This window comes from Oncorhynchus masou, chromosome 28 (genome assembly GCF_036934945.1).
Source record: "Oncorhynchus masou masou isolate Uvic2021 chromosome 28, UVic_Omas_1.1, whole genome shotgun sequence".
NCBI classification, from domain to species: Eukaryota; Metazoa; Chordata; class Actinopteri; order Salmoniformes; family Salmonidae; genus Oncorhynchus; species Oncorhynchus masou.
Window position 1 is genome coordinate 65,284,868 of NC_088239.1, and position 20,588 is coordinate 65,305,455.

At 43.9% G+C, this 20,588-nt stretch overlaps 1 protein-coding gene across 2 annotated transcripts in view; it reads left to right on the forward strand.

Moving 5' to 3' along the window:
- LOC135518085 (synaptic vesicle glycoprotein 2C-like) overlaps positions 1-20,588 on the forward strand; it is a 56,094-nt gene that overhangs the window by 21,268 nt on the left and 14,238 nt on the right. The window contains exons 3-7 of one of the 2 annotated variants that reach the window (XM_064942970.1): positions 3,005-3,185; positions 9,769-9,920; positions 14,559-14,692; positions 20,188-20,277; positions 20,396-20,506. In XM_064942970.1, the coding sequence (XP_064799042.1) occupies positions 3,005-3,185; positions 9,769-9,920; positions 14,559-14,692; positions 20,188-20,277; positions 20,396-20,506 (668 nt within the window). Of the gene's footprint in view, positions 1-3,004; positions 3,186-9,585; positions 9,921-14,558; positions 14,693-20,187; positions 20,278-20,395; positions 20,507-20,588 lie in introns of those variants that run through there. The other variant, XM_064942969.1, reaches the window with a different exon arrangement.

The window sequence follows — 20,588 nt, forward strand, 5'->3', positions numbered from 1 at the left end:
ATATGAAGTGATACTCCATAGTGAGGTTCAGTTAGTGTTGTTATATGAAGTGATACTCCATGGTGAGGTTCAGTTAGTGTTGTGATATGAAGTGATACTTCATGGTGAGGTTCAGTTAGTGTTGTGATATGAAGTGATACTCCATGGTGAGGTTCAGTTAGTGTTGTGAAATGAAGTGATACTCCATGGTGAGGTTCAGTTAGTGTTGTGATATGAAGTGATACTCCATGGTGAGGTTCAGTTAGTGTTGTGATATGAAGTGATACTCCATGGTGAGGTTCAGTTAGTGTTGTGATATGAAGTGATACTCCATGGTGAGGTTCAGTTAGTGTTGTGATATGAAGTGATACTCCATGGTGAGGTTCAGTTAGTGTTGTGATATGAAGTGATACTCCATGGTGAGGTTCAGTTAGTGTTGTGATATGAAGTGATACTCCATGGTGAGGTTCAGTTAGTGTTGTGATATGAAGTGATACTCCCCATGGTGAGGTTCAGTTAGTGTTGTGATATGAAGTGATACTCCATAGTGAGGTTCAGTTAGTGTTGTGATATGAAGTGATACTTCATGGTGAGGTTCAGTTAGTGTTGTTATATGAAGTGATACTCCATGGTGAGGTTCAGTTAGTGTTGTGATATGAAGTGATACTTCATGGTGAGGTTTAGTTAGTGTTGTGATATGAAGTGATACTCCATGGTGAGGTTCAGTTAGTGTTGTGATATGAAGTGATACTCCATGGTGAGGTTCAGTTAGTGTTGTGATATGAAGTGATACTCCCCATGGTGAGGTTCAGTTAGTGTTGTGATATTTCATGGTGAGGTTCAGTTAGTGTTGTGATATGAAGGGATACTCCATGGTGAGGTTCAGTTAGTGTTGTGATATGAAGTGATACTCCATAGTGAGGTTCAGTTAGTGTTGTGATATGAAGTGATACTCCATGGTGAGTTTCAGTTAGTGTTGTGATATGAAGTGATATTTCATGGTGAGGTTCAGTTAGTGTTGTGATACTTCATGGTGAGGTTCAGTTAGTGTTGTGATATGAAGTGATACTCCATGGTGAGGTTCAGTTAGTGTTGTGATATGAAGTGATACTCCATGGTGAGGTTCAGTTAGTGTTGTGATATGAAGTGATACTTCATGGTGAGGTTCAGTTAGTGTTGTGATATGAAGTGATACTCCCCATGGTGAGGTTCAGTTAGTGTTGTGATACTTCATGGTGAGGTTCAGTTAGTGTTGTGACATGAAGTGATACTTCATAGTGAGGTTCAGTTAGTGTTGTGATATGAAGTGATACTCCATGGTGAGGTTCAGTTAGTGTTGTGATATGAAGTGATACTTCATGGTGAGATTCAGTTAGTGTTGTGATACTCCATGGTGAGGTTCAGTTAGTGTTGTGATATGAAGTGATACTCCATGGTGAGGTTCAGTTAGTGTTGTGATATGAAGTGATACTTCATGGTGAGGTTCAGTTAGTGTTGTGATATGAAGTGATACTCCCCATGGTGAGGTTCAGTTAGTGTTGTGATACTTCATGGTGAGGTTCAGTTAGTGTTGTGACATGAAGTGATACTTCATAGTGAGGTTCAGTTAGTGTTGTGATATGAAGTGATACTCCATGGTGAGGTTCAGTTAGTGTTGTGATATGAAGTGATACTTCATGGTGAAATTCAGTTAGTGTTGTGATACTCCATGGTGAGGTTCAGTTAGTGTTGTGATATGAAGTGATACTCCAAGGTGAGGTTCAGTTAGTGTTGTGATATGAAGTGATACTCCATAGTGAGGTTCAGTTAGTGTTGTGATATGAAGTGATACTCCATGGTGAGGTTCAGTTAGTGTTGTGATATGAAGTGATACTCCCCATGTTGATGTTCAGTTAGTGTTGTGATATGAAGTGATACTTCATGGTGAGATTCAGTTAGTGTTGTGATACTCCATGGTGAGGTTCAGTTAGTGTTGTGATATGAAGTGATACTCCAAGGTGAGGTTCAGTTAGTGTTGTGATATGAAGTGATACTCCATAGTGAGGTTCAGTTAGTGTTGTGATATGAAGTGATACTTCATGGTGAGGTTCAGTTAGTGTTGTGATATGAAGTGATACTTCATGGTGAGGTTCAGTTAGTGTTGTGATATGAAGTGATACTCCATGGTGAGGTTCAGTTAGTGTTGTGATATGAAGTGATACTCCCCATGGTGAGGTTCAGTTAGTGTTGTGATATGAAGTGATACTCCATGGTGAGGTTCAGTTAGTGTTGTGATATGAAGTGATTCTCCATGGTGAGGTTCAGTTAGTGTTGTGATATGAAGTGATACTCCATGGTGAGGTTCAGTTAGTGTTGTGATATGAAGTGATACTCCATAGTGAGGTTCAGTTAGTGTTGTGGCTTCATGGCTGCCTGTGTGTTCTTTATTACTGTAGGTCTGTCTGTCTGCAGGTCCCCAGGCACTGTCCAATCAGATTGACCAGATCTCTTTGACCCCTCATAGGTTTGTCAATGACTGGGAATTGACAGGCCTGGTTAAATCACACCACGTGACCTTGTCTGCTCTGGACTGTACTAATCGTCAGACATGCAGCAATTCTGGCACCGTTTATGCGTGTGACACACCTGCTTCTATGTGTGTGTGTCTTCTCCCTCGTCAGCAGTTTGCCTTAAAAAATAAACATGTTTGGTCCAGATGGATCAGATCATTCTCAAGTGCTGCAAAATATAAAAGGGCCACTTAAAAAGGCAACACTGTGTAAATGAATATTCCCTCCCTCCCTCCCTCCCTCCCTCCCTCCCTCCCTCCCTCCCTCCCTCCCTCCCTCCCTCCCTCCCTCCCTCCCTCCCTCCCTCCCTCCCTCCCTCCCTCCCTCCCTCCCTCCCTCCCTCTTAGTCTTTCTGTCTTTCTTTCTCTCTCTCCCCCCTCCTCTCCATCCCCTCCCTTCTCTCACTTTCTCCCACTCTCTTTTTCTTTGTCTGTCTTGACCCCCTTCTCTTTCTCTCCCTCCCTCACTCTCTGCAGGTAGCATAGTGTACCTGGGGATGATGGTGGGGGCTTTCTTCTGGGGGGGTCTGTCAGACAAGGTGGGCCGTAAGCAGTGCCTGCTCATCGCTATGTCTGTCAACGGCTTCTTCTCCTTCCTCTCCTCCTTTGTCCAGGGGTACGGCATGTTCCTCTTCTGCCGCATGTTTTCCGGCTTCGGGTGAGTGGTGTCCGTTATGTTCTATTCTACTATATTCTAGTCTTCTCTACTCTAATTTACTCTTCTATACTGTACTATACTATAATATACTGTACTATACTGTGCACTATTCTGTTATTCTATTCTACTCTATTATAGTACTTTATAATGTGTCATGTCTTGTAGAACATTTCCTTCCTCTAAACATCTCCTAGAACACTTCATAAGTTCTCTTCCACTAAAACTCTCATAGTGTCACACCCTGACCTTAGAGATCCTTATTTGTTCTCTATGCTTAGTTAGGTCAGGGTGTGACTCGGGTGGGAAAATCTATGTTTTCTATTTCTTTGTTGTTTTGCCGAGTGTGGTTCCCAATCAGAGGCAGCTGTCTATCGTTGTCTCTGATTGTGGATCATATATAAGTTGTGATTTTGCGTTTGGGTTTTGTTGGGTGTTATCTGTTTAGTGTCTGTGGCTGACGGTACTGGTCGCTTTCGTTTTTGGATTTGTTATTTTTGTTTGAGTGGTTCTTGTAAATAAATATCATGAACACTTTCCACGCTGCGCTTTGGTCCACTCTTCCTTCCACCGACGACGAGAGCCATTACACCAACAACACTTCATAAGTTCTCTTCCTATAAAACTCTCCTAAAACACTTCATAAGTTCCATTAAGTTCTCTTCATCTAAACATCTCCTAGAACCCTTCATAAGTTCCTGTCACGCTGGTATGAAGACTTTTGGGAGACAGGTTTTTTTTATACCCCAAATTACGACGTGCCGTGTAAAGGCACGGGGACGAAGGCCAAACAAACACGTAACAAAAACACAGGGTTGAAACCCAAACAAAAAAGCGAGGAGTACCTTGAGTAAATAACACATGCGCACAATGATTTAACTCACAGGATAAGATCCGTAATCATCTGCGCAATCCACAAGGGCACGAAAACCCAAAACACACAGCACAGGTACTCACACCCACCAACGGACATAGTAACAATAATCTACCCCCAATGGAAACCAAAGGGCACATATCATATACACAAATACTAATCAGTGGGAATAGGGGGCAGGTGTGCGTGATGAAAGTTCTGGAGGGATCCGTGACAGTTCCATTAAGTTTCTTTGACCATGCAGTACTCTTCCAGACAGAGCTCTACTCCCACGTCTCTCTCTCTCTCCACTCCAAGGCTCTCTCTCTCTCTCTAGCTACTCTCCACTTCTCCAAGGCTCTCTCTCCCTCTCCAGGTATTCTCCACTCCTCCAAGGCTCCAGATATTCTCCACTCCTCCAAGGCTCTCTCTCTCGTCTCCACAGCTGTCTCTCAATTCAATTCATATGAATTCAATTTAAGGGCTTTATTGGCATGGGAAACATGATAACATTGCCAAAGCAAGTTAACTAGATTATTTACAGTAAACATTACACTGAGAAGAAATAATAAAGACCGTTCAAATGTCATTATGTCTATATACAGTGTTGAATGATGTGCAAATAGTTAAAGTTCAAAAGGGGAAATAAATAAACATAAATATGGGTTGTATTTACATTGGTGTTTGTACTTCGGTGGTTGCCCTTTTGTGGCAACAGGTCACAAATCTTGCATACTGTGGTATTTCACCCAGTAGATATGGGAGTGTATTAAAATTGGGTTCGTTTTCAAATTATTTGTGGATCTGTGTAATCTGAGGGGAATATGTGTCTCTAGTATGGTCATACATTTGGCAGGAGGTTAGGGAGTGCAGCTCAGTTTCCACCTCATTTTGTGGGCAGTGTACACCTCGCCTCTTGAGAGCCAGGTCTACCTATGGTGGCCTTTCTCAATAGCAAGGCTATGCTCACTGAGTCTGTACATAGTCAATGTTTTCCTCAAGTTTGGGTCAGTCACAGTGGTCAGGTATTCTGCCACTGTGTACTCTCTGTTTAGGGCCAAGTAGCATTCTAGTTTGCTCAGATTTTTTGTTAATTCTTTTCAATGTGTCAAGTAATTATCTTTTTGTTTTCTCATGATTTGGTTGGGTCTAATTGTGTTGCTGTCCCGAGGCTCTGTGAGGTCTGTTTGTGAACAGAGCCACTCGGACTAGCTTGCTTAGGGGACTCTTCTCCAGGTTCATCTCTCTGTAGGTGATGGCTTTGTTATGGAAGGTTTGGGAATTGCTTCCTTTTAGGTGGTTGTAGAATTTAACAGCTTTTTTCTTGATTTTGATAATTAGTGGGTATCGGCCTAATTCTGCTCTGCATGCATTATTTGGTGTTTTACGTTGTACACAGGGGATATTTTTTGCAAGATTCTGCATGCAGAGTCTCAATTTGGTGTTTGTCCCATTTTGTGAATTCTTGGTTGGTGAGAGGGCCCCAGATCTCACATCCATCAAAGGCAATGGGTTCTAAAACTGATTCAAGTATTTTTAGCCAGATCCTAATTGGTATGTCGAATTTTATGTTCCTTTTGATGGCATAGAAGGCCTTCTTGCCTTGTCTCTCAGCTCGTTCAAAGCGTTGTGGAAGTTACCTGTGATGCTGATGTTTAGGCCAAGGTATGTATGTTTTTTGTGTGTTCTAATGTAATGGTGTCTAGATGGCAACTGGACTTTTTTGGAACACCATTATTTTTGTCTTACTGAGATTAACTGTCAGGGCTCAGGTCTGACAGAATCTGTGCAGAAGATCTAGGTGCTGCTGTAGGCCCTCCTTGGTTGGTGACAGAAGCACCAGATCATCAGCAAACATTAGACATTTGACTTCATATTCTAGTATGGTGAGGCCGGGTGCTGCAGACTGTTCTAGTGCCCTCGCCAATTCATTGATATATATGTTAAAGATAGTGGGGCTTAAGCTGCATCCCTGTTTCACCCCACGGCCCTGTGGAAAGTAATGTGTGTGTTTTTTGCTAATTTTAACCGCAACCTTGTTGTTTGTGTACATGGATTTTATAATGTCGTATGTCCCCCCCCCCCCCCCAACACCACTTTCCATCAAAATGCCAAATTGAGTCAGACTGTTTTGAGATCAATAAAGCATGAGAAGACTTTCCCTTTGTTTTGTTTGTCAATTAGGGTGTGCTGGGTGAACACATGGTCCGTCGTTGGTAAAAAGCCAATTTGACATTTTCTCAGTACATTGTTTTCACTGAGGAAATGTAGGAGTCTGCTGTTAATGATAATGCAGAGGATTTTCCCAAGGTTGATGTTTCTCTCTCTCTCTCCCTCTAGTCTCAACTCCACAGTCAGAGAACAGTACAGGAGGTTATTCAAGCTGCCTGGCAACAGCCCTTCCCCTGAGTGGGAGAGAGAAAGAACAGAGAGAAACACAAACGTTAGCTAAACATTCACAGCAGACTAAATGTCCTTATTTTTCTGTTTAATGACTGATTCAAAGTCTGCTTGTATAATCACAAGATGTCACTGACTTTGACAGTGGAAAGAACCTTTTTTGTAATGAATAAAAGACTAAACAATAAGCAGAAACATTGATACAAGCTTCTGCAAAATATAATAAAACGTGATGCTAAAAGATGAATAAGCAGATGAGACTGACAGAATATTCCCCCCCCCCCACACTCTTAGATAATACACTATCTGCACAATTGATTACCTGGTGATTGTTGCACATGATTGTTATTCATAGCATGACTTGGCTCTATGGTGCGTTTGCATTAACAAGTAAATGTAATTGAATCTGAGACAGCCTGTTTTGGCCCGAGGGGATTCATAAACCACAGGACTGTTTCTAAAGCCAGGTTTCAGTTGGACAGAGCTGTCAAAATCAATCTGCAACAACACTATGGATTTACACTCAGCTGTGGTATTAGTAAGTGTGTGTTGTGTGTGTGTGTTGTGTGTGTGTGTTGTGTGTGTGTGTGACTCAGACTACACCTCATTGCAGTTCCACTCTACCAGTCCTACATACTGCCAGCGCACTCCATCTAATACAATGCCTGTCTTACTTTAATTCCATGTTGATTTAAATACTCTTCTCTTCTCTTTGATAGCCATCAGCTAGCTGGTGGTTTCCACTGGCTGTCAGACAAATGATATAATTTGCATTGAATTGCTACACTTAGAATAAATTTGCTTCTCAATGAGAAAAGGCATCGTTCAAGCTTCCTACAGATGTAGGATCTAATTTGATCACTGCTTTGTTGATGATAATTTTCTTGCACAGCAGGAAATGCAAACCTGTAGTGTTTTCATGGCTTCTAAAGTTCGTATTTTCTACTTTTAGTAACAGTATTTGTATTGGAATTTCACAATTTTCACCCATATTAAGACAACAACAGACAAGGGAAAAAAACAGCACTCACTTACACATACCTGTGTGTGTGTGTGTGTGTGTGTGTGTGTGTGTGTGTGTGTGTGTGTGTGTGTGTGTGTGTGTGTGTGTGTGTGTGTGTGTGTGTGTGTGTGTATATATATATATATATATATATTGCGTACAGACATACATACATACAGTATATGGAAATGAAAATCAATAGAAGATATGAGGCTCTTCCACCTAAAACCAAGCCTGGGCACCAATATAGATTCACACACATCTCAGCCTGAGCTATAGCGGCAGTTACTATAGCAAGAAAAATAATAAATATACGAATATTACTGAACCGGAGTACGTGAGAACTCACACCACTGTTTCATATATGATCAGATTCAAATTAAAAAGTTATCCAATGCTGCGGAGCTGCAGCTTAAAGTTATCTACCCAAGAGAGTCAATAAACGCAGCAGCCTCTTCAGGTGTGTGAGTTTTTTTAGGCGATCCGTTGACCATGATCTTCAATGTGGCCGGGTACAACAGTGCGTAGTCCATCTTCATTCTCTTGAGTCGAGCCTTGGCCACATCAAACGCTTTGCGTCTTCGTACAACCGCTGTGGAATAATCATTGAAGAATGAGACCTTTGGACCTTTACGTTGACTACCGTCAGAGCCGATGTTTCTAGCCGCGTCCATGACGCGCTGCTTGTCGGTGAAGTTGTGGAACTTTATAACCACCGGCCATGGGCGCTGATTGGGACCGGGTATCGGTGCTTGAGAGCGATGGGCTCAGTCCAGCTTCACACGACCAGCCTTAGTGTCCATTTGTAGGTAGCCAGGGACCATTCCTCAAAACAATTTACTGAATGTGTCCCTTCAAAATTTTCCGGGAGTCCCACAACACGAATATTGCATCTGCGTCCTGGATTATCCAAGTCGTCAATGTGCTCCGCCATTTTGCGCACCTGTTTCTCAAGTGCTTTTATCTTAGTGTCCATAGATGTAGTTGAAGTTTCCACTGCAGCAATTCTTCCTTCTGCCTCATCAACACGTTCCACAACCCTCTGTATTTCAGCTGAATGGCCTGCTATTGCTTCCTATACCGTTCTTATCTTATCATCGATCACTTTAGCAATATTTTCAGTCATCCTTTGAATCACCAGGTCCATTGTGCCTGGATCCGCAATGGTGTTAGCTTCGCTAACGTTAGCTAGCTCCTCCTGCACATCTACAGGGATGGTGGTTTTGGTCGAGTTCTTAGTAGTTCTGTTGGGCATGTTGTCAGAGATTTTTGAGAAATAGCCGTCAAGACTCATTGTAGGATAATTTATTTAGCCAATTCTACCACTTTTTCAAGCTAGGAGATTAATGTAAAAATATACATTTACGAATGCCACGGGAGCTTGCTGAAACACAGTGTTCTCTCTACGGCGCCATTTTGTCAACCCTGTAATTTCTACTTAAAAATGTTAGACTTGATTTGCCCTGACATAAAATGTATTAGCCCCTACAAAAAAATCCCATTAATTATAATCCACATAATAATTCACATTTCCTGTTGCTGCAGGATTATTTTCCTGCTGTTGCAAACTGTCAATATTTTGTTCCCTTCCCAAACAAACCCATCAGCAGAGATCCTAACAATAAAAGCAGCAGAAATAGACAGATAATCATCTATTAATAGTTTGATGTCTGTCCTACTGTGTTGCCAGTGGGACCAGAAGAAAGGCTTTTAGGCTACTGACTGCTGGTTCCCCTGGTGGGCTATTGATTTTTATCATCCACCAGATCAGACCAAGATGGACCTCTTTTTTTCTCTCTCTCTCTCTCTCTCTCTCTCTCTCTCTCTCTCTCTCTCTCTCTCTCTCTCTCTCTCTCTCTCTCTCTCTCTCTCTCTCTCGAGGTATGGGGGCTTGGGGGAGCTGTCTGTACGGCTGGAGAGGGGGGGTTGGTTGTTCAGTTGTAATGTGGTGCTGGAGGGTGTATTATATTGCACTGTGTTCTTGTGTTGTACTGTGTAATGTGATTGTGTGGAGGTTGCGGTGGCATGCAGTGCATTTTTATTGGGGTGGGGGGTTCTGGTGGTTTTAGTGTAATGAGGATTTCTCATTTAAGTAAGACAAAAAGTCAAGTCTGTCTCTACCTCTCTCTTTCTGTTTCTCTCTCCAGACTCATTACGCCAGATCAGAGCTGCCATATTGTTTCTCCAGCTGCCCAAAGACCACACAAACAGTGATGTTTTGAAAGTGACCTGACAAAAAGGACAAACAGGGCACTCAAGATCTTTACCCTGTTTTTCAGTTAATTTGTCCATATACATGTATTTCTGACATTTCCCATGTCCCCATGCAGGATTGGTGGGGTGGTCCCCATCGTGTTCCCCTACTTTGCAGAGTTCCTGGCGAGGGAGAAGAGAGGAGAGCACCTGAGCTGGCTCTGCATGTTCTGGATGATAGGAGGGATCTATGCCTCGGCAATGGCCTGGCTCATCATACCACACTATGGTGAGTGACTGACAGCTCTGTCCTATCACGCTGCAGGATTATTTGTGCCACACCTAAGTCACCAATCATAGTGATTGATATCAGCAGCCTAGGCCTGAACCCTCAACCTGTATCCAGGGATTACCCATGTTTACTGTCTGTCTGTCTGTCTGCTACTGTCTACTGTCTGTCTGTCTCTGTCTGTTACTGTCTACTGTCTGTCTGTCTGCTACTGTCTACTGTCTGTCTGTCTGCTACTGTCTACTGTCTGTCTGTCTCTGTCTGTTACTGTCTACTGTCTGTCTGTCTGCTACTGTCTACTGTCTGTCTGTCTGCTACTGTCTACTATCTGTCTGTCTGTCTGCTACTGTCTACTGTCTGTCTGCTACTGTCTGCTACTGTGTCTGTCTGGTACTGTCTGTCTGCTACTGTCTACTGTCTGTCTCTCTGCTACTGTCTGTCTGTCTGCTACTGTCTACTATATGTCTGTCTGCTACTGTATGTCTGTCTGCTACTGTCTACTATCTGTCTGTCTACTGTCTGTCTGTCTGCTACTGTCTACTGTCTGTCTGCTACTGTCTGTCTGCTATTGTCTACTGTCTGTATGTCTGTTACTGTTTACTGTCTGTCTGTCTGTCTGTCTGTCTGTCTGTCTGTCTGTCTGTCTGTCTGTCTACTGTCTTGTCTGTATGTCTGTTTGCTACTGTATGTCTGTCTAATACTGTCTATTGTCTGTCTGCCTGCTACTGTCTACTGTTTTGTCTGTATGTCTGTCTGCTACTGTATGTCTGTCTGTCTGCTACTGTCTACTGTTTTGTCTGTATGTCTGTCTGCTACTGTATGTCTGTCTAATACTGTCTATTGTCTGTCTGTCTAATACTGTCTATTGTCTGTCTGCCTGCTACTGTCTGTCTGTCTGTCTGTCTGTCTGTCTGTCTGTCTGTCTGTCTGTCTGTCTGTCTGTCTGTCTGCCTGCTACTGTCTGTCTGCTACTGTATGCTGACTCTGTCTGTCGGTCTGCCTGCTACTGACTTGTCTGTCTGTCTGCTACTGTATGTCTGTCTAATACTGTCTATTGTCTGTCTGCCTGCTACTGTCTACTGTTTTGTCTGTATGTCTGTCTGCTACTGTATGTCTGTCTGTCTGCTACTGTCTACTGTTTTGTCTGTATGTCTGTCTGCTACTGTATGTCTGTCTAATACTGTCTATTGTCTGTCTGTCTAATACTGTCTATTGTCTGTCTGCCTGCTACTGTCTGTCTGTCTGTCTGTCTGTCTGTCTGTCTGTCTGTCTGTCTGTCTGTCTGTCTGTCTGTCTGTCTGTCTGCCTGCTACTGTCTGTCTGCTACTGTATGCTGACTCTGTCTGTCGGTCTGCCTGCTACTGACTTGTCTGTCTGTCTGCTACTCTCTGCTGTTTGTCTGAAGCTGTCTGTCTCCCTGTCTGTCTGCTACTGTCTGTCTGTGTGCTACTGTCTACTATCTGTCTGTCTACTATCTGTCTGTCTGCTACTGTCTACTGTCTGTCTGCTACTGTATGTCTGCATCTGTCTGCTACTGTCTACTGTCTTGTCTGTATGTCTGTCTGCTACTGTATGTCTGTCTAATACTGTCTATTGTCTGTCTGTCTGCTACTATCGTCTGTCTGTCTGTCTGCTACTGTCTACTGTCTGTCTGTCTGCTACTACCTACTGTCTGCCGTCTGTATGTCTGCTACTGTCTGCCTTCTGTATGTCTGCTACTGTCTACTGTCTGTCTGCTACTGTCTGTCTGCTACTGTCTGTCTATCTACTCTCTGCTGTTTGTCTGATACTGGCTCTCCGTCTGCTACAGTCTACTGTCTGTCTGCCTGCTACTGTCTACTGCCTCTGTCTGCTACTGTCTGTATGTCTGCTACTGTCTACTGTCTGTCTGCTACTGTCTGTCTGCTACTGTCTTGTCTGTCTGTCTGCTACTGTCTACTGCCTCTGTCTGCTACTGTCTGTATGTCTGCTACTGTCTACTGTCTGTCTGCTACTGTCTGTCTGCTACTGTCTTGTATGTCTGTCTTCTACTGTCTACTGTCTCTGTCTGCTACTGTCTGTATGTCTGCTACTGTCTACTGTCTGTCTGCTACTGTCTGTCTGCTACTGTCTGTCTATCTACTCTCTGCTGTTTGTCTGATACTGGCTCTCCGTCTGCTACAGTCTACTGTCTGTCTGCCTGCTACTGTCTACTGCCTCTGTCTGCTACTGTCTGTATGTCTGCTACTGTTTACTCTCTGTCTGCTACTGTCTGTCTGCTACTGTCTTGTCTGTCTGTCTGCTACAGTCTACTGTCTGTCTACCTGCTACTGTCTGTCTATCTACTCTCTGCTGTTTGTCTGATACTGGCTCTCCGTCTGCTACAGTCTACTGTCTGTCTGCCTGCTACTGTCTACTGCCTCTGTCTGCTACTGTCTGTATGTCTGCTACTGTTTACTCTCTGTCTGCTACTGTCTTGTCTGTCTGTCTGCTACTGTCTACTGTCTCTGTCTGCTACTGTCTGTATGTCTGCTACTGTTTACTGTCTGTCTGCTACTGTCTGTCTGCTACTGTCTGTCTGTCTGCCTGCTACTGTCTGTCTGTCTGTCTGTCTGTCTGTCTGTCTGTCTGTCTGCTACTGTCTGTCTGCTACTGTATGCTGACTCTGTCTGTCGGTCTGCCTGCTACTGACTTGTCTGTCTGTCTGCTACTCTCTGCTGTTTGTCTGAAGCTGTCTGTCTCCCTGTCTGTCTGCTACAGTCTACTGTCTGTCTGCTACTGTCTACTGTCTTGTCTGTCGGTCTGCCTGCTATTGACTATTGTCTGTCTGTCTGCTACTGTCTACTGTCTGTCTGCTACTCTCTACTGTCTGTTTGTTGCTGTCTACGGTCTATCTGCTACTGTCTACTGTCTGTCTGTCTGCTATTGTCTACTGTCTGTCTGCTACAGTCTGTCTGCTACTGTATGCTGACTCTGTCTGTCTGCTACTGTCTACTGTCTGCCTGTCTGCCTGTCTGTCTGTCACTGTCTGTCTGTCTGTCTGTCTGTCTGTCTGTCTGTCTGTCTGTCTGTCTGTCTGTCTGTCTGTCTGTCACTGCCTGTCTGTCACTGTCTGTCTGCTACTGTCTGCCTGTCTGTCTGTCACTGTCTGTCACTGTCTGTCTGTCTGTCACTGCCTGTCTGTCACTGCCTGTCTGTCACTGTCTGTCTGCTACTGTCTATACTGTCTGTCTGCTACTGTCTACTGTCTGTCTGCTACTGTCTACTGTCTGCTACTGTCTGTCTGCTACTGTATGCTGTCTGTCTGTCTGTCTGTCTGTCTGTCTGTCTGTCTGTCTGTCTGCTACTGTCTACTGTCTGTCTGCTACTGTCTACTGTCTGTCTGTCTGTCTGCTATTGTCTACTGTCTGTCTGGGGTTTGTTAGGGGCTTGTTGCCATCATCCTGATCATCAGGCATAATCACATTTACCCCTGTAGCCCTGTATGCCCAACGGACCAATGTCTGAACAGGGACAATATGTGTGTAGTCTGTGTGGGCAGGTGTTTAATTATCAGTAAAGTAATTGATTTTCCATAAAAGACAGTTGACTGCAGAAGATATAAAAGCACTCGTCATAAAACACAAGACATATCTTCACACACACACACACACACACACACACACACACACACACACACACACACACACACACACACACACACACACACACACACACACACACGTCTGTGAGAGAACGTGTGTGTAGCAGGTTCCGCCGCAGTGGGCTCTTCATTGACTGCTGCTGGCCAGAGGCTGAAGGACTCCTCATCTTCCTGGAAAGTCTCAGTGTGTGTGTGTGTGTGTGTGTGTGTGTGTGTGTGTGTGTGTTCGAGGAATTAAGTGGAGGGGCGGGTCGTAAATGTTTTGTGTAAGAAATGTGTATGTGTAGGTGTAAATGTCGTGGGTATTGTGCTGTGACCAAGGACACTGCAGGTGTGTGTGATACCGCCTTGTTCTAGGTTGTGCAGCTCCATAAATCTAGGTGTGTGTCAATCAGTCAGCCATACCCTCCAGTCCATTATAGCTGTAATCCCCCTAATGTGATATGTACTGGTGGAGTCTAACACAGCCCCATGGGCATCACATACACACCAACAACCCCCAACATACATGATTTGGTTTACAATACTGTGACATCACATGAACTCTCCCTCACACATCTCCCTGGCTTTCTCCCTCCACCCCAGGGGCTATCCTGAAAACCACCCACACCCTGACTCTAAACAGACCAACTGTCTGGATGTGTGTCTTTATTCGAGAGAGAGAGAGAGAGAGCGAGAGAGCAAGAGAGCGCGAGAGAGAGCGCGAGAGAGAGCGAGAGAGAGCGAGAGAGATTTTGCTCATTTCTTTCACCATATGGTGTTCTTCAGTCTCTAGATTCTCATTCCCATCATCACACTGCATCTCATGTGGAATATAGAAGTGTGTTTTTGGATAATTCCTAATAAGAGAGACTATAATGAAATGGGTTGATGATTTAAAGGTACTTGGAGGCACTTTAAGATTTCAGGCCTTCATACTTTTACTCTTATACAAAAACAACGCATAATATTAGACATGGAATATGTATTGTTGTGCTCATTCCTCTTGTCTCTGATTGGTGGTTGTGTGTGTGCAGGATGGAGTTTCAGTATGGGCTCCGCCTATCAGTTCTACAGTTGGAGAGTGTTTGTGGTGGTGTGTGCTCTACCCTGTGTGTGTGCTGTCGTAGCACTCACCTTCATGCCCGAGAGCCCACGATTCTTCCTAGAGGTAAGGAGTGTGTGTGTCTGCATACCGCCCCAACAGATTCACAGATGACACAATCTCCATTGCACTTCACACTGCCGTCTCCCACCTGGACAAGAGGGGAAATAACTATGTGAGAATGCTGTTGATGGACTACAGTTCAGCGTTCAACACCATAGTCCCCTGCAAGCTCATCACCAAGCTAGGGACCCTGGGACTGAATACCTCTCTCTGCAACTGGATCCTGGACTTCCTGATGGGACAGCCCCTATAGACTTAGAAGTGTGGTGCCAGGACAACAACAAGGAGCTGATCATGGACCACAGGAGAAAGAGGGGAGAGCACGCCCCCATCCACATCGACAGGACTTTTTGGAGCGGGTTGAGAGCTTCACGTTCCTTGGCATCCACATCACTAAAGACTTAACATGGTCCACACACACCCACACAGTCATGAAGAGATCACAAAGTGCTACAGAGGGTTGTGTGGACAGACCAGTACATCACTGGGGCCAAGATCCCTGCCATCCGGGACCTCTATATCAGGTGGTGTCAGGGGAAGCGTAGACCTTACCATGAAATGCTTACTTACATGCGCTTAACCAACAGTGCAGCTCAAGAAGAGTTAAGAAAAGATTTACCAAATAAACTAAAGTAAAAAATAATGAAAAGTAACACAATAAAATAACAATAACGGGGCTATATACAGGGGGTACCGGTATCGAGTCAATGTGCGGGGGTACAGTTTAGTCGAGGTAATTTGTACATGTAGGTAGGGATGAAGTGACTATGCATAGATGATAAAGAGTGAGTGGCAGCAGTGTAAATAAATGGAAAAATAAATTGAGGGTGGGTGTCAATGTAAATAGTTATGTGGCCATTTGATTAATTGTTCAGCAGTCTTATGGCTTGGGGGTAGAAGCTGTGAAGGAGCCTTTTGATCTTAGACTTGGCGCTCCGGTACCGCTTGCCGTGCGGTAGCAGAGAGACACGTCTACGACTTGCATGACTGAAGTCTCTGACAATTTTTTGGGCCTTCCTCTGACAACTCCTAGTATATAGGTCCTGATTGGCAAGAAGCTTGGCCCCAGTGATGTACTGGGCTGTACGCACTACTCTCTGTAGCGCCTTAAAGTCTGAAGCAGAGCAGTTGCCATACCAGGCGGTGATGCAACCGGTCAGGATGCTCTCGATGGTGCAGCTGTGGAACATTTTGAGGATCTGACGACCCATGCCAAATCTTTTCAGTCTCCTGAGGGGGAAAGGTGTTGCCGTGCCCTCTACACGACTCTCTTGGTGTGTTTGGACCATGATAGTTTGTTGGGGATGTGGTCACCAAGAAACTTGAAACTCTCGACCCGCTCCACTACAGCCCCATAAATGTTAATGGGGTTCTGTTCGGCCCGCCTTTTTCTATAGTCCATGATCAGTTATTTTGTCTTGCTCACATTGAGGGAGAGGTTGTTGACCTGCCACACTGCATGGTTTCTGAATTCCTCCATATAGGCTGTCTCATTGTTGTCGGTGATAAGTCAGCAAACTTAATGATGGTGTTGGAGTTGTGTTTGGCCACACATTTGTGGGTGAACAGGGAGTACAGGAGGGGACTAAGTATGCACCCCTGAGGGGCCCCAGTGTTGAGGATCAGCGTGACAGATGTGTTGTTGCCTACCCTTACCACCTGGGGGTGGCACGTCAGGAAGTCCAGGATCCAGTGGCAGAGGGAGGTGTTTAGTCCCAGGGTCCTTAGCTTAGTGATGATCTTTGTGGGCACTATGGTGTTGAACGCTGAGCTGTAGTCAATGAACAGCACTCTCACATAGGTGTTCCTTTTGTCCAGGTGGGAAAGGGCAGTGTGGAGTGCGATTGAGATTGCGTCATCTGTGAATCTGTTGGGGCGGTATGTGAATTGGAGTGGGTCGAGGGTGTCCGGGAGGATGCTGTTGATGTGAGCCATGACCTGCCTTTCAAAGCATTTCATGGCTACCGATGTGAGTGCTACGGGGCGGCAATCATTTAGGCAGGTTACCTTCGCTTCCTTTGGCACAGGGACTATGGTAGTCTGCGTGAAACATGTAGGTATTACGGTGAGAGGTTGAAAATGTCAGTGAAGACACTTGCCAGGTGGTCCGCGCATGCTTTCAGTACACGTCCTGGTAATCTGTCTGGCCCCGCGGCTTTGTGAATGTTGACCTGTTTAAAGTTCTTACTCACATCGGCTACCGAGAGCGTTATCGCACAGTCGTCCAGAACAACTAGTCCTCTCGTGCATGCTTCAGTGTTGCTTGCCTCTATTCGGTTCTTATTTTTCAGAGTAAATAACTCAGACACTAGAGAAGCTTTAACCAAGTTTAATTCTTCCCAAAGGTTCTGTACAGCTGTATTCAGACACTCCAACATTTGTCCCACTCAGATATATATATATATACCACTTAAAACACTCCCCCTTCTCTACAATCCTTACATCTTATGATTATACAGGAAAAGAGTAACAAGATACCAAAGCCTTATTACTCCCTTCAGGTGACCTGTCCTCACCTCCTGACATCAACCCCTCCTTCATCTAATCCACAGATGTCCATCTGTCTCCCCTGTATCAACACGGTGCTCTGCTCCCGTCCCCCAACACATTCCACAGCTATCTGTCTTTCTACAGAGGCCCAGTCTCTTTCTCCTTTGATTCTATGCTTCTTTCCTATAATTTATTTAATATCTCAATGTTCAAAATGTCGAATCCAACACCGCAAAGCGAGCATAAAAGTCATTTTGCACATCTGGTAGGCTCATGTTACTGGGCAGCTTGCGTCTGGGTTTCCCTTTGTCGTCCGTAATAGTTTTCAAGTCCTGCCACATCCGACGAGCGTCAGAGCCTGGTGTAGGATTCAATCTTAATCTTATCTCGCTTTGCTTGTTTGATGGTTTGTCTGAGGGCATAGCAGGATTTCTTATAAGTGTCCGGATTAGTGTCCCGCTCCTTGAGAGCGGCAGCTTCTAGCCTTTAGCTCGATGCAGATGTTGCCTGTAATCCATGGCTTCTGGTTGGGATATATACGTACGGTCACTGTGGGGATGACGTCGTTGATGCATTTATTTATGAAGCCGATGACTGAGGTAGTATACTCAATGCCATTGGATGAATCCCTGAACATATTCCAGTCTGTTCTAGCAAAACAGTCCTGTAGTGTAGCATTTGCGTCATCTGACCTCTTCCGTATTGAGTACTTCCTGCTTTAGTTGTTGCTTGTAAGCAGGAATCAGGAGGATAAAATTATGGTCAGATTTGCCAAATGGAGGGCGAGGGAGAGCTTTGTATGCATCACTATGTGTGGAGTGAAGGTGGTCTAGAGTTTCTTTTCCTCTGGCTGCACATGTGACATAGCCATAATACTGCTAAATAGTTAATTCATGGTTACCTGGACTATCTGCATTGATCTATCTTGCACTGAATCTATACACACACACACACACACACATGACTATATATACACACTATGTACACAGTCACTCACACACACTACACTGACACACTCACACAAAACCCACTCACATTATTATACACTACGTACTGTACTTACACACACACACACACAAATGCATAATGACACCACACAAACACACATACATACATATACACATACATAAACATACACGCACCTATAGACGCTAGGTCCAGGCGACTAGCTTACCCTAGTAAAACTGACTATCCTACCGATCCTCGACTTCGGCGATGTCATCTACAAAATTGCTTCCAACACTCTTCTCAGCAAACTGGATGCAGTTTATCACAGTGCCATCCGTTTTGTCACTAAAGCACCTTATACTACCCACCACTGCGACTTGTATGCTCTAGTCGGCTGGCCCTCGCTACATATTCGTCGCAAGACCCACTGGCTCCAGGTCGTCTACAACGCCATGCTAGGTAAAGCTCCGCCTTATCTCAGTTCACTGGTCACGATGGCAACACCCATCCGTAGCACGCGCTCCAGCAGGTGTATCTCACTGATCATCCCTAAAGCCAACACCTCATTCGGCCGCCTTTCGTTCCAGTACTCTGCTGCTTGTGACTGGAACAAATTGCAAAAATCGCTGAAGTTGGAGACCTTTATCTCCCTCACCAACTTCAAACATCAGCTATCTGAGCAGCTAACCGATCGCTGCAGCTGTACATAATCTATTGGTAAATAGCCCACCCATTTTCACCTACCTCATCCCCACAGTTTTTATTTATTTACTTTTCTGCTCTTTTGCACACCAATATCTCTACCTGTACATGATCATTTATTAATCCAGTGTTAATCTGCAATATTGTAATTATTCGCCTACCTCCTCATGCCTTTTGCACACATTGTATATAGACTCCCCTTTTTTTCTACTGTGTTATTGACTTGTTAATTGTTTACTCCATGTGTAACTCTGTGTTGTCTGTTCACACTGCTATGCTTTATCTTGGCCAGGTCGCAGTTGTAAATGAGAACTTGTTCTCAACTAGCCTACCTGGTTAAATAAAGGTGAAATAAAAAATAAATAAAAAATAAATGGCATTAAAAACATATCTGGATTTTTTCAAACTTAATTGCCGATTCACAATATATATCTCAAGTGTTTAAATGTTCTCTCTAAATAAGCTTTTCTTTACAATTAAAGGTCAAAAGCACAGCATTTCAAACAGTCAGCAATAATCTAATGAATTCAGGGCTTGTGAAGTTATACCAAAGATAAATATAAGCCTTCCATAACCATAAGACCCACTTGTATTTAGTTTATCCAACTTGGATGTATCTGCTAGCTAACAAGGCAAAACAGTTGAATAGTTATAAACACACCCTGCTGTCCGTCTCCAACTGTTTGAACAGCATGCTAGTCTGTCCACTTTGTTCACATGTTGAAATCATGTGGCCTAACCTTATTACTCAAAATAAACACAAGTTGCAAATTCCTTATATAATAGTTTTTATGCTCATTACACATTTATAAAACACAGACGAGACAGCTAGTTTAACAGTGTGGCTAGCAGTACAGAAACAGAACATTCATTTTCCCGAATCAATGTTCATTGATACTCACGTTTTAGTAGAGTCTGTCTTCGCTCAATTTGAGGAGTTGAAACATAAAGAGGGTATGAGGGTACCCCTCTAATCTTAGAGTAAAATAATGTCTCAATTGTGTTTCATAAACAGTGCACACACTTTTACACTCATCATATGCTGCTGCTGTTCTGTTCTTTATTTTACTCTTATTATTATCTATCCTGATGCGTAGTCACTTTACCCTGCATTCATGTACATAGAGTATCTACCTCAAATACCTTGTACCCCTGCACATTGATCTGGTACTGGTCCTCACTGTACTGTATCTCCATTCTTTATTCCTCATGTTACTATTTTTAAAATGTTTTACTATAATTTTAAAGCTCTGCATCGTTGGGAAGGGCTCGGTAAGCAAGCATTTCACAGTAAGGTCTACACCTGTTGTATTCGGCGCAATTTGATTGGTGTGTGTAACCCTCCTCTCTGTGTCTAGATGGGTAAACATGACGAGGCATGGATGGTGCTGAAACAGATCCATGACACCAACATGAGGGCCCGCGGAGAACCAGAGAAAGTCTTCACCGTGAGTATATAGTACCTCTCTCTTTCATCCTCTCTTTTCCTCTTTTTCTTTCTTTCTCTCTCTCTCCTTCACACAAAAACACACACATAGTGCATTGACTCTGAGTCTCCCCCTGTAGGTGAACAGAATAAAGCTCCCTAAGCATCTGGGTGAATTGGTAGAGATGCAGTCAGACTCATCCAACCCTGTTGGCCAAGTCCTCTTCAGGATCAGGACTGAACTCAGAGGGGTAGGACTGTGGGTGTTAGGTTGTAACAACAAATATTATATGACATCATTATGAATAATGACTTTTTTAGGTATTTATACCT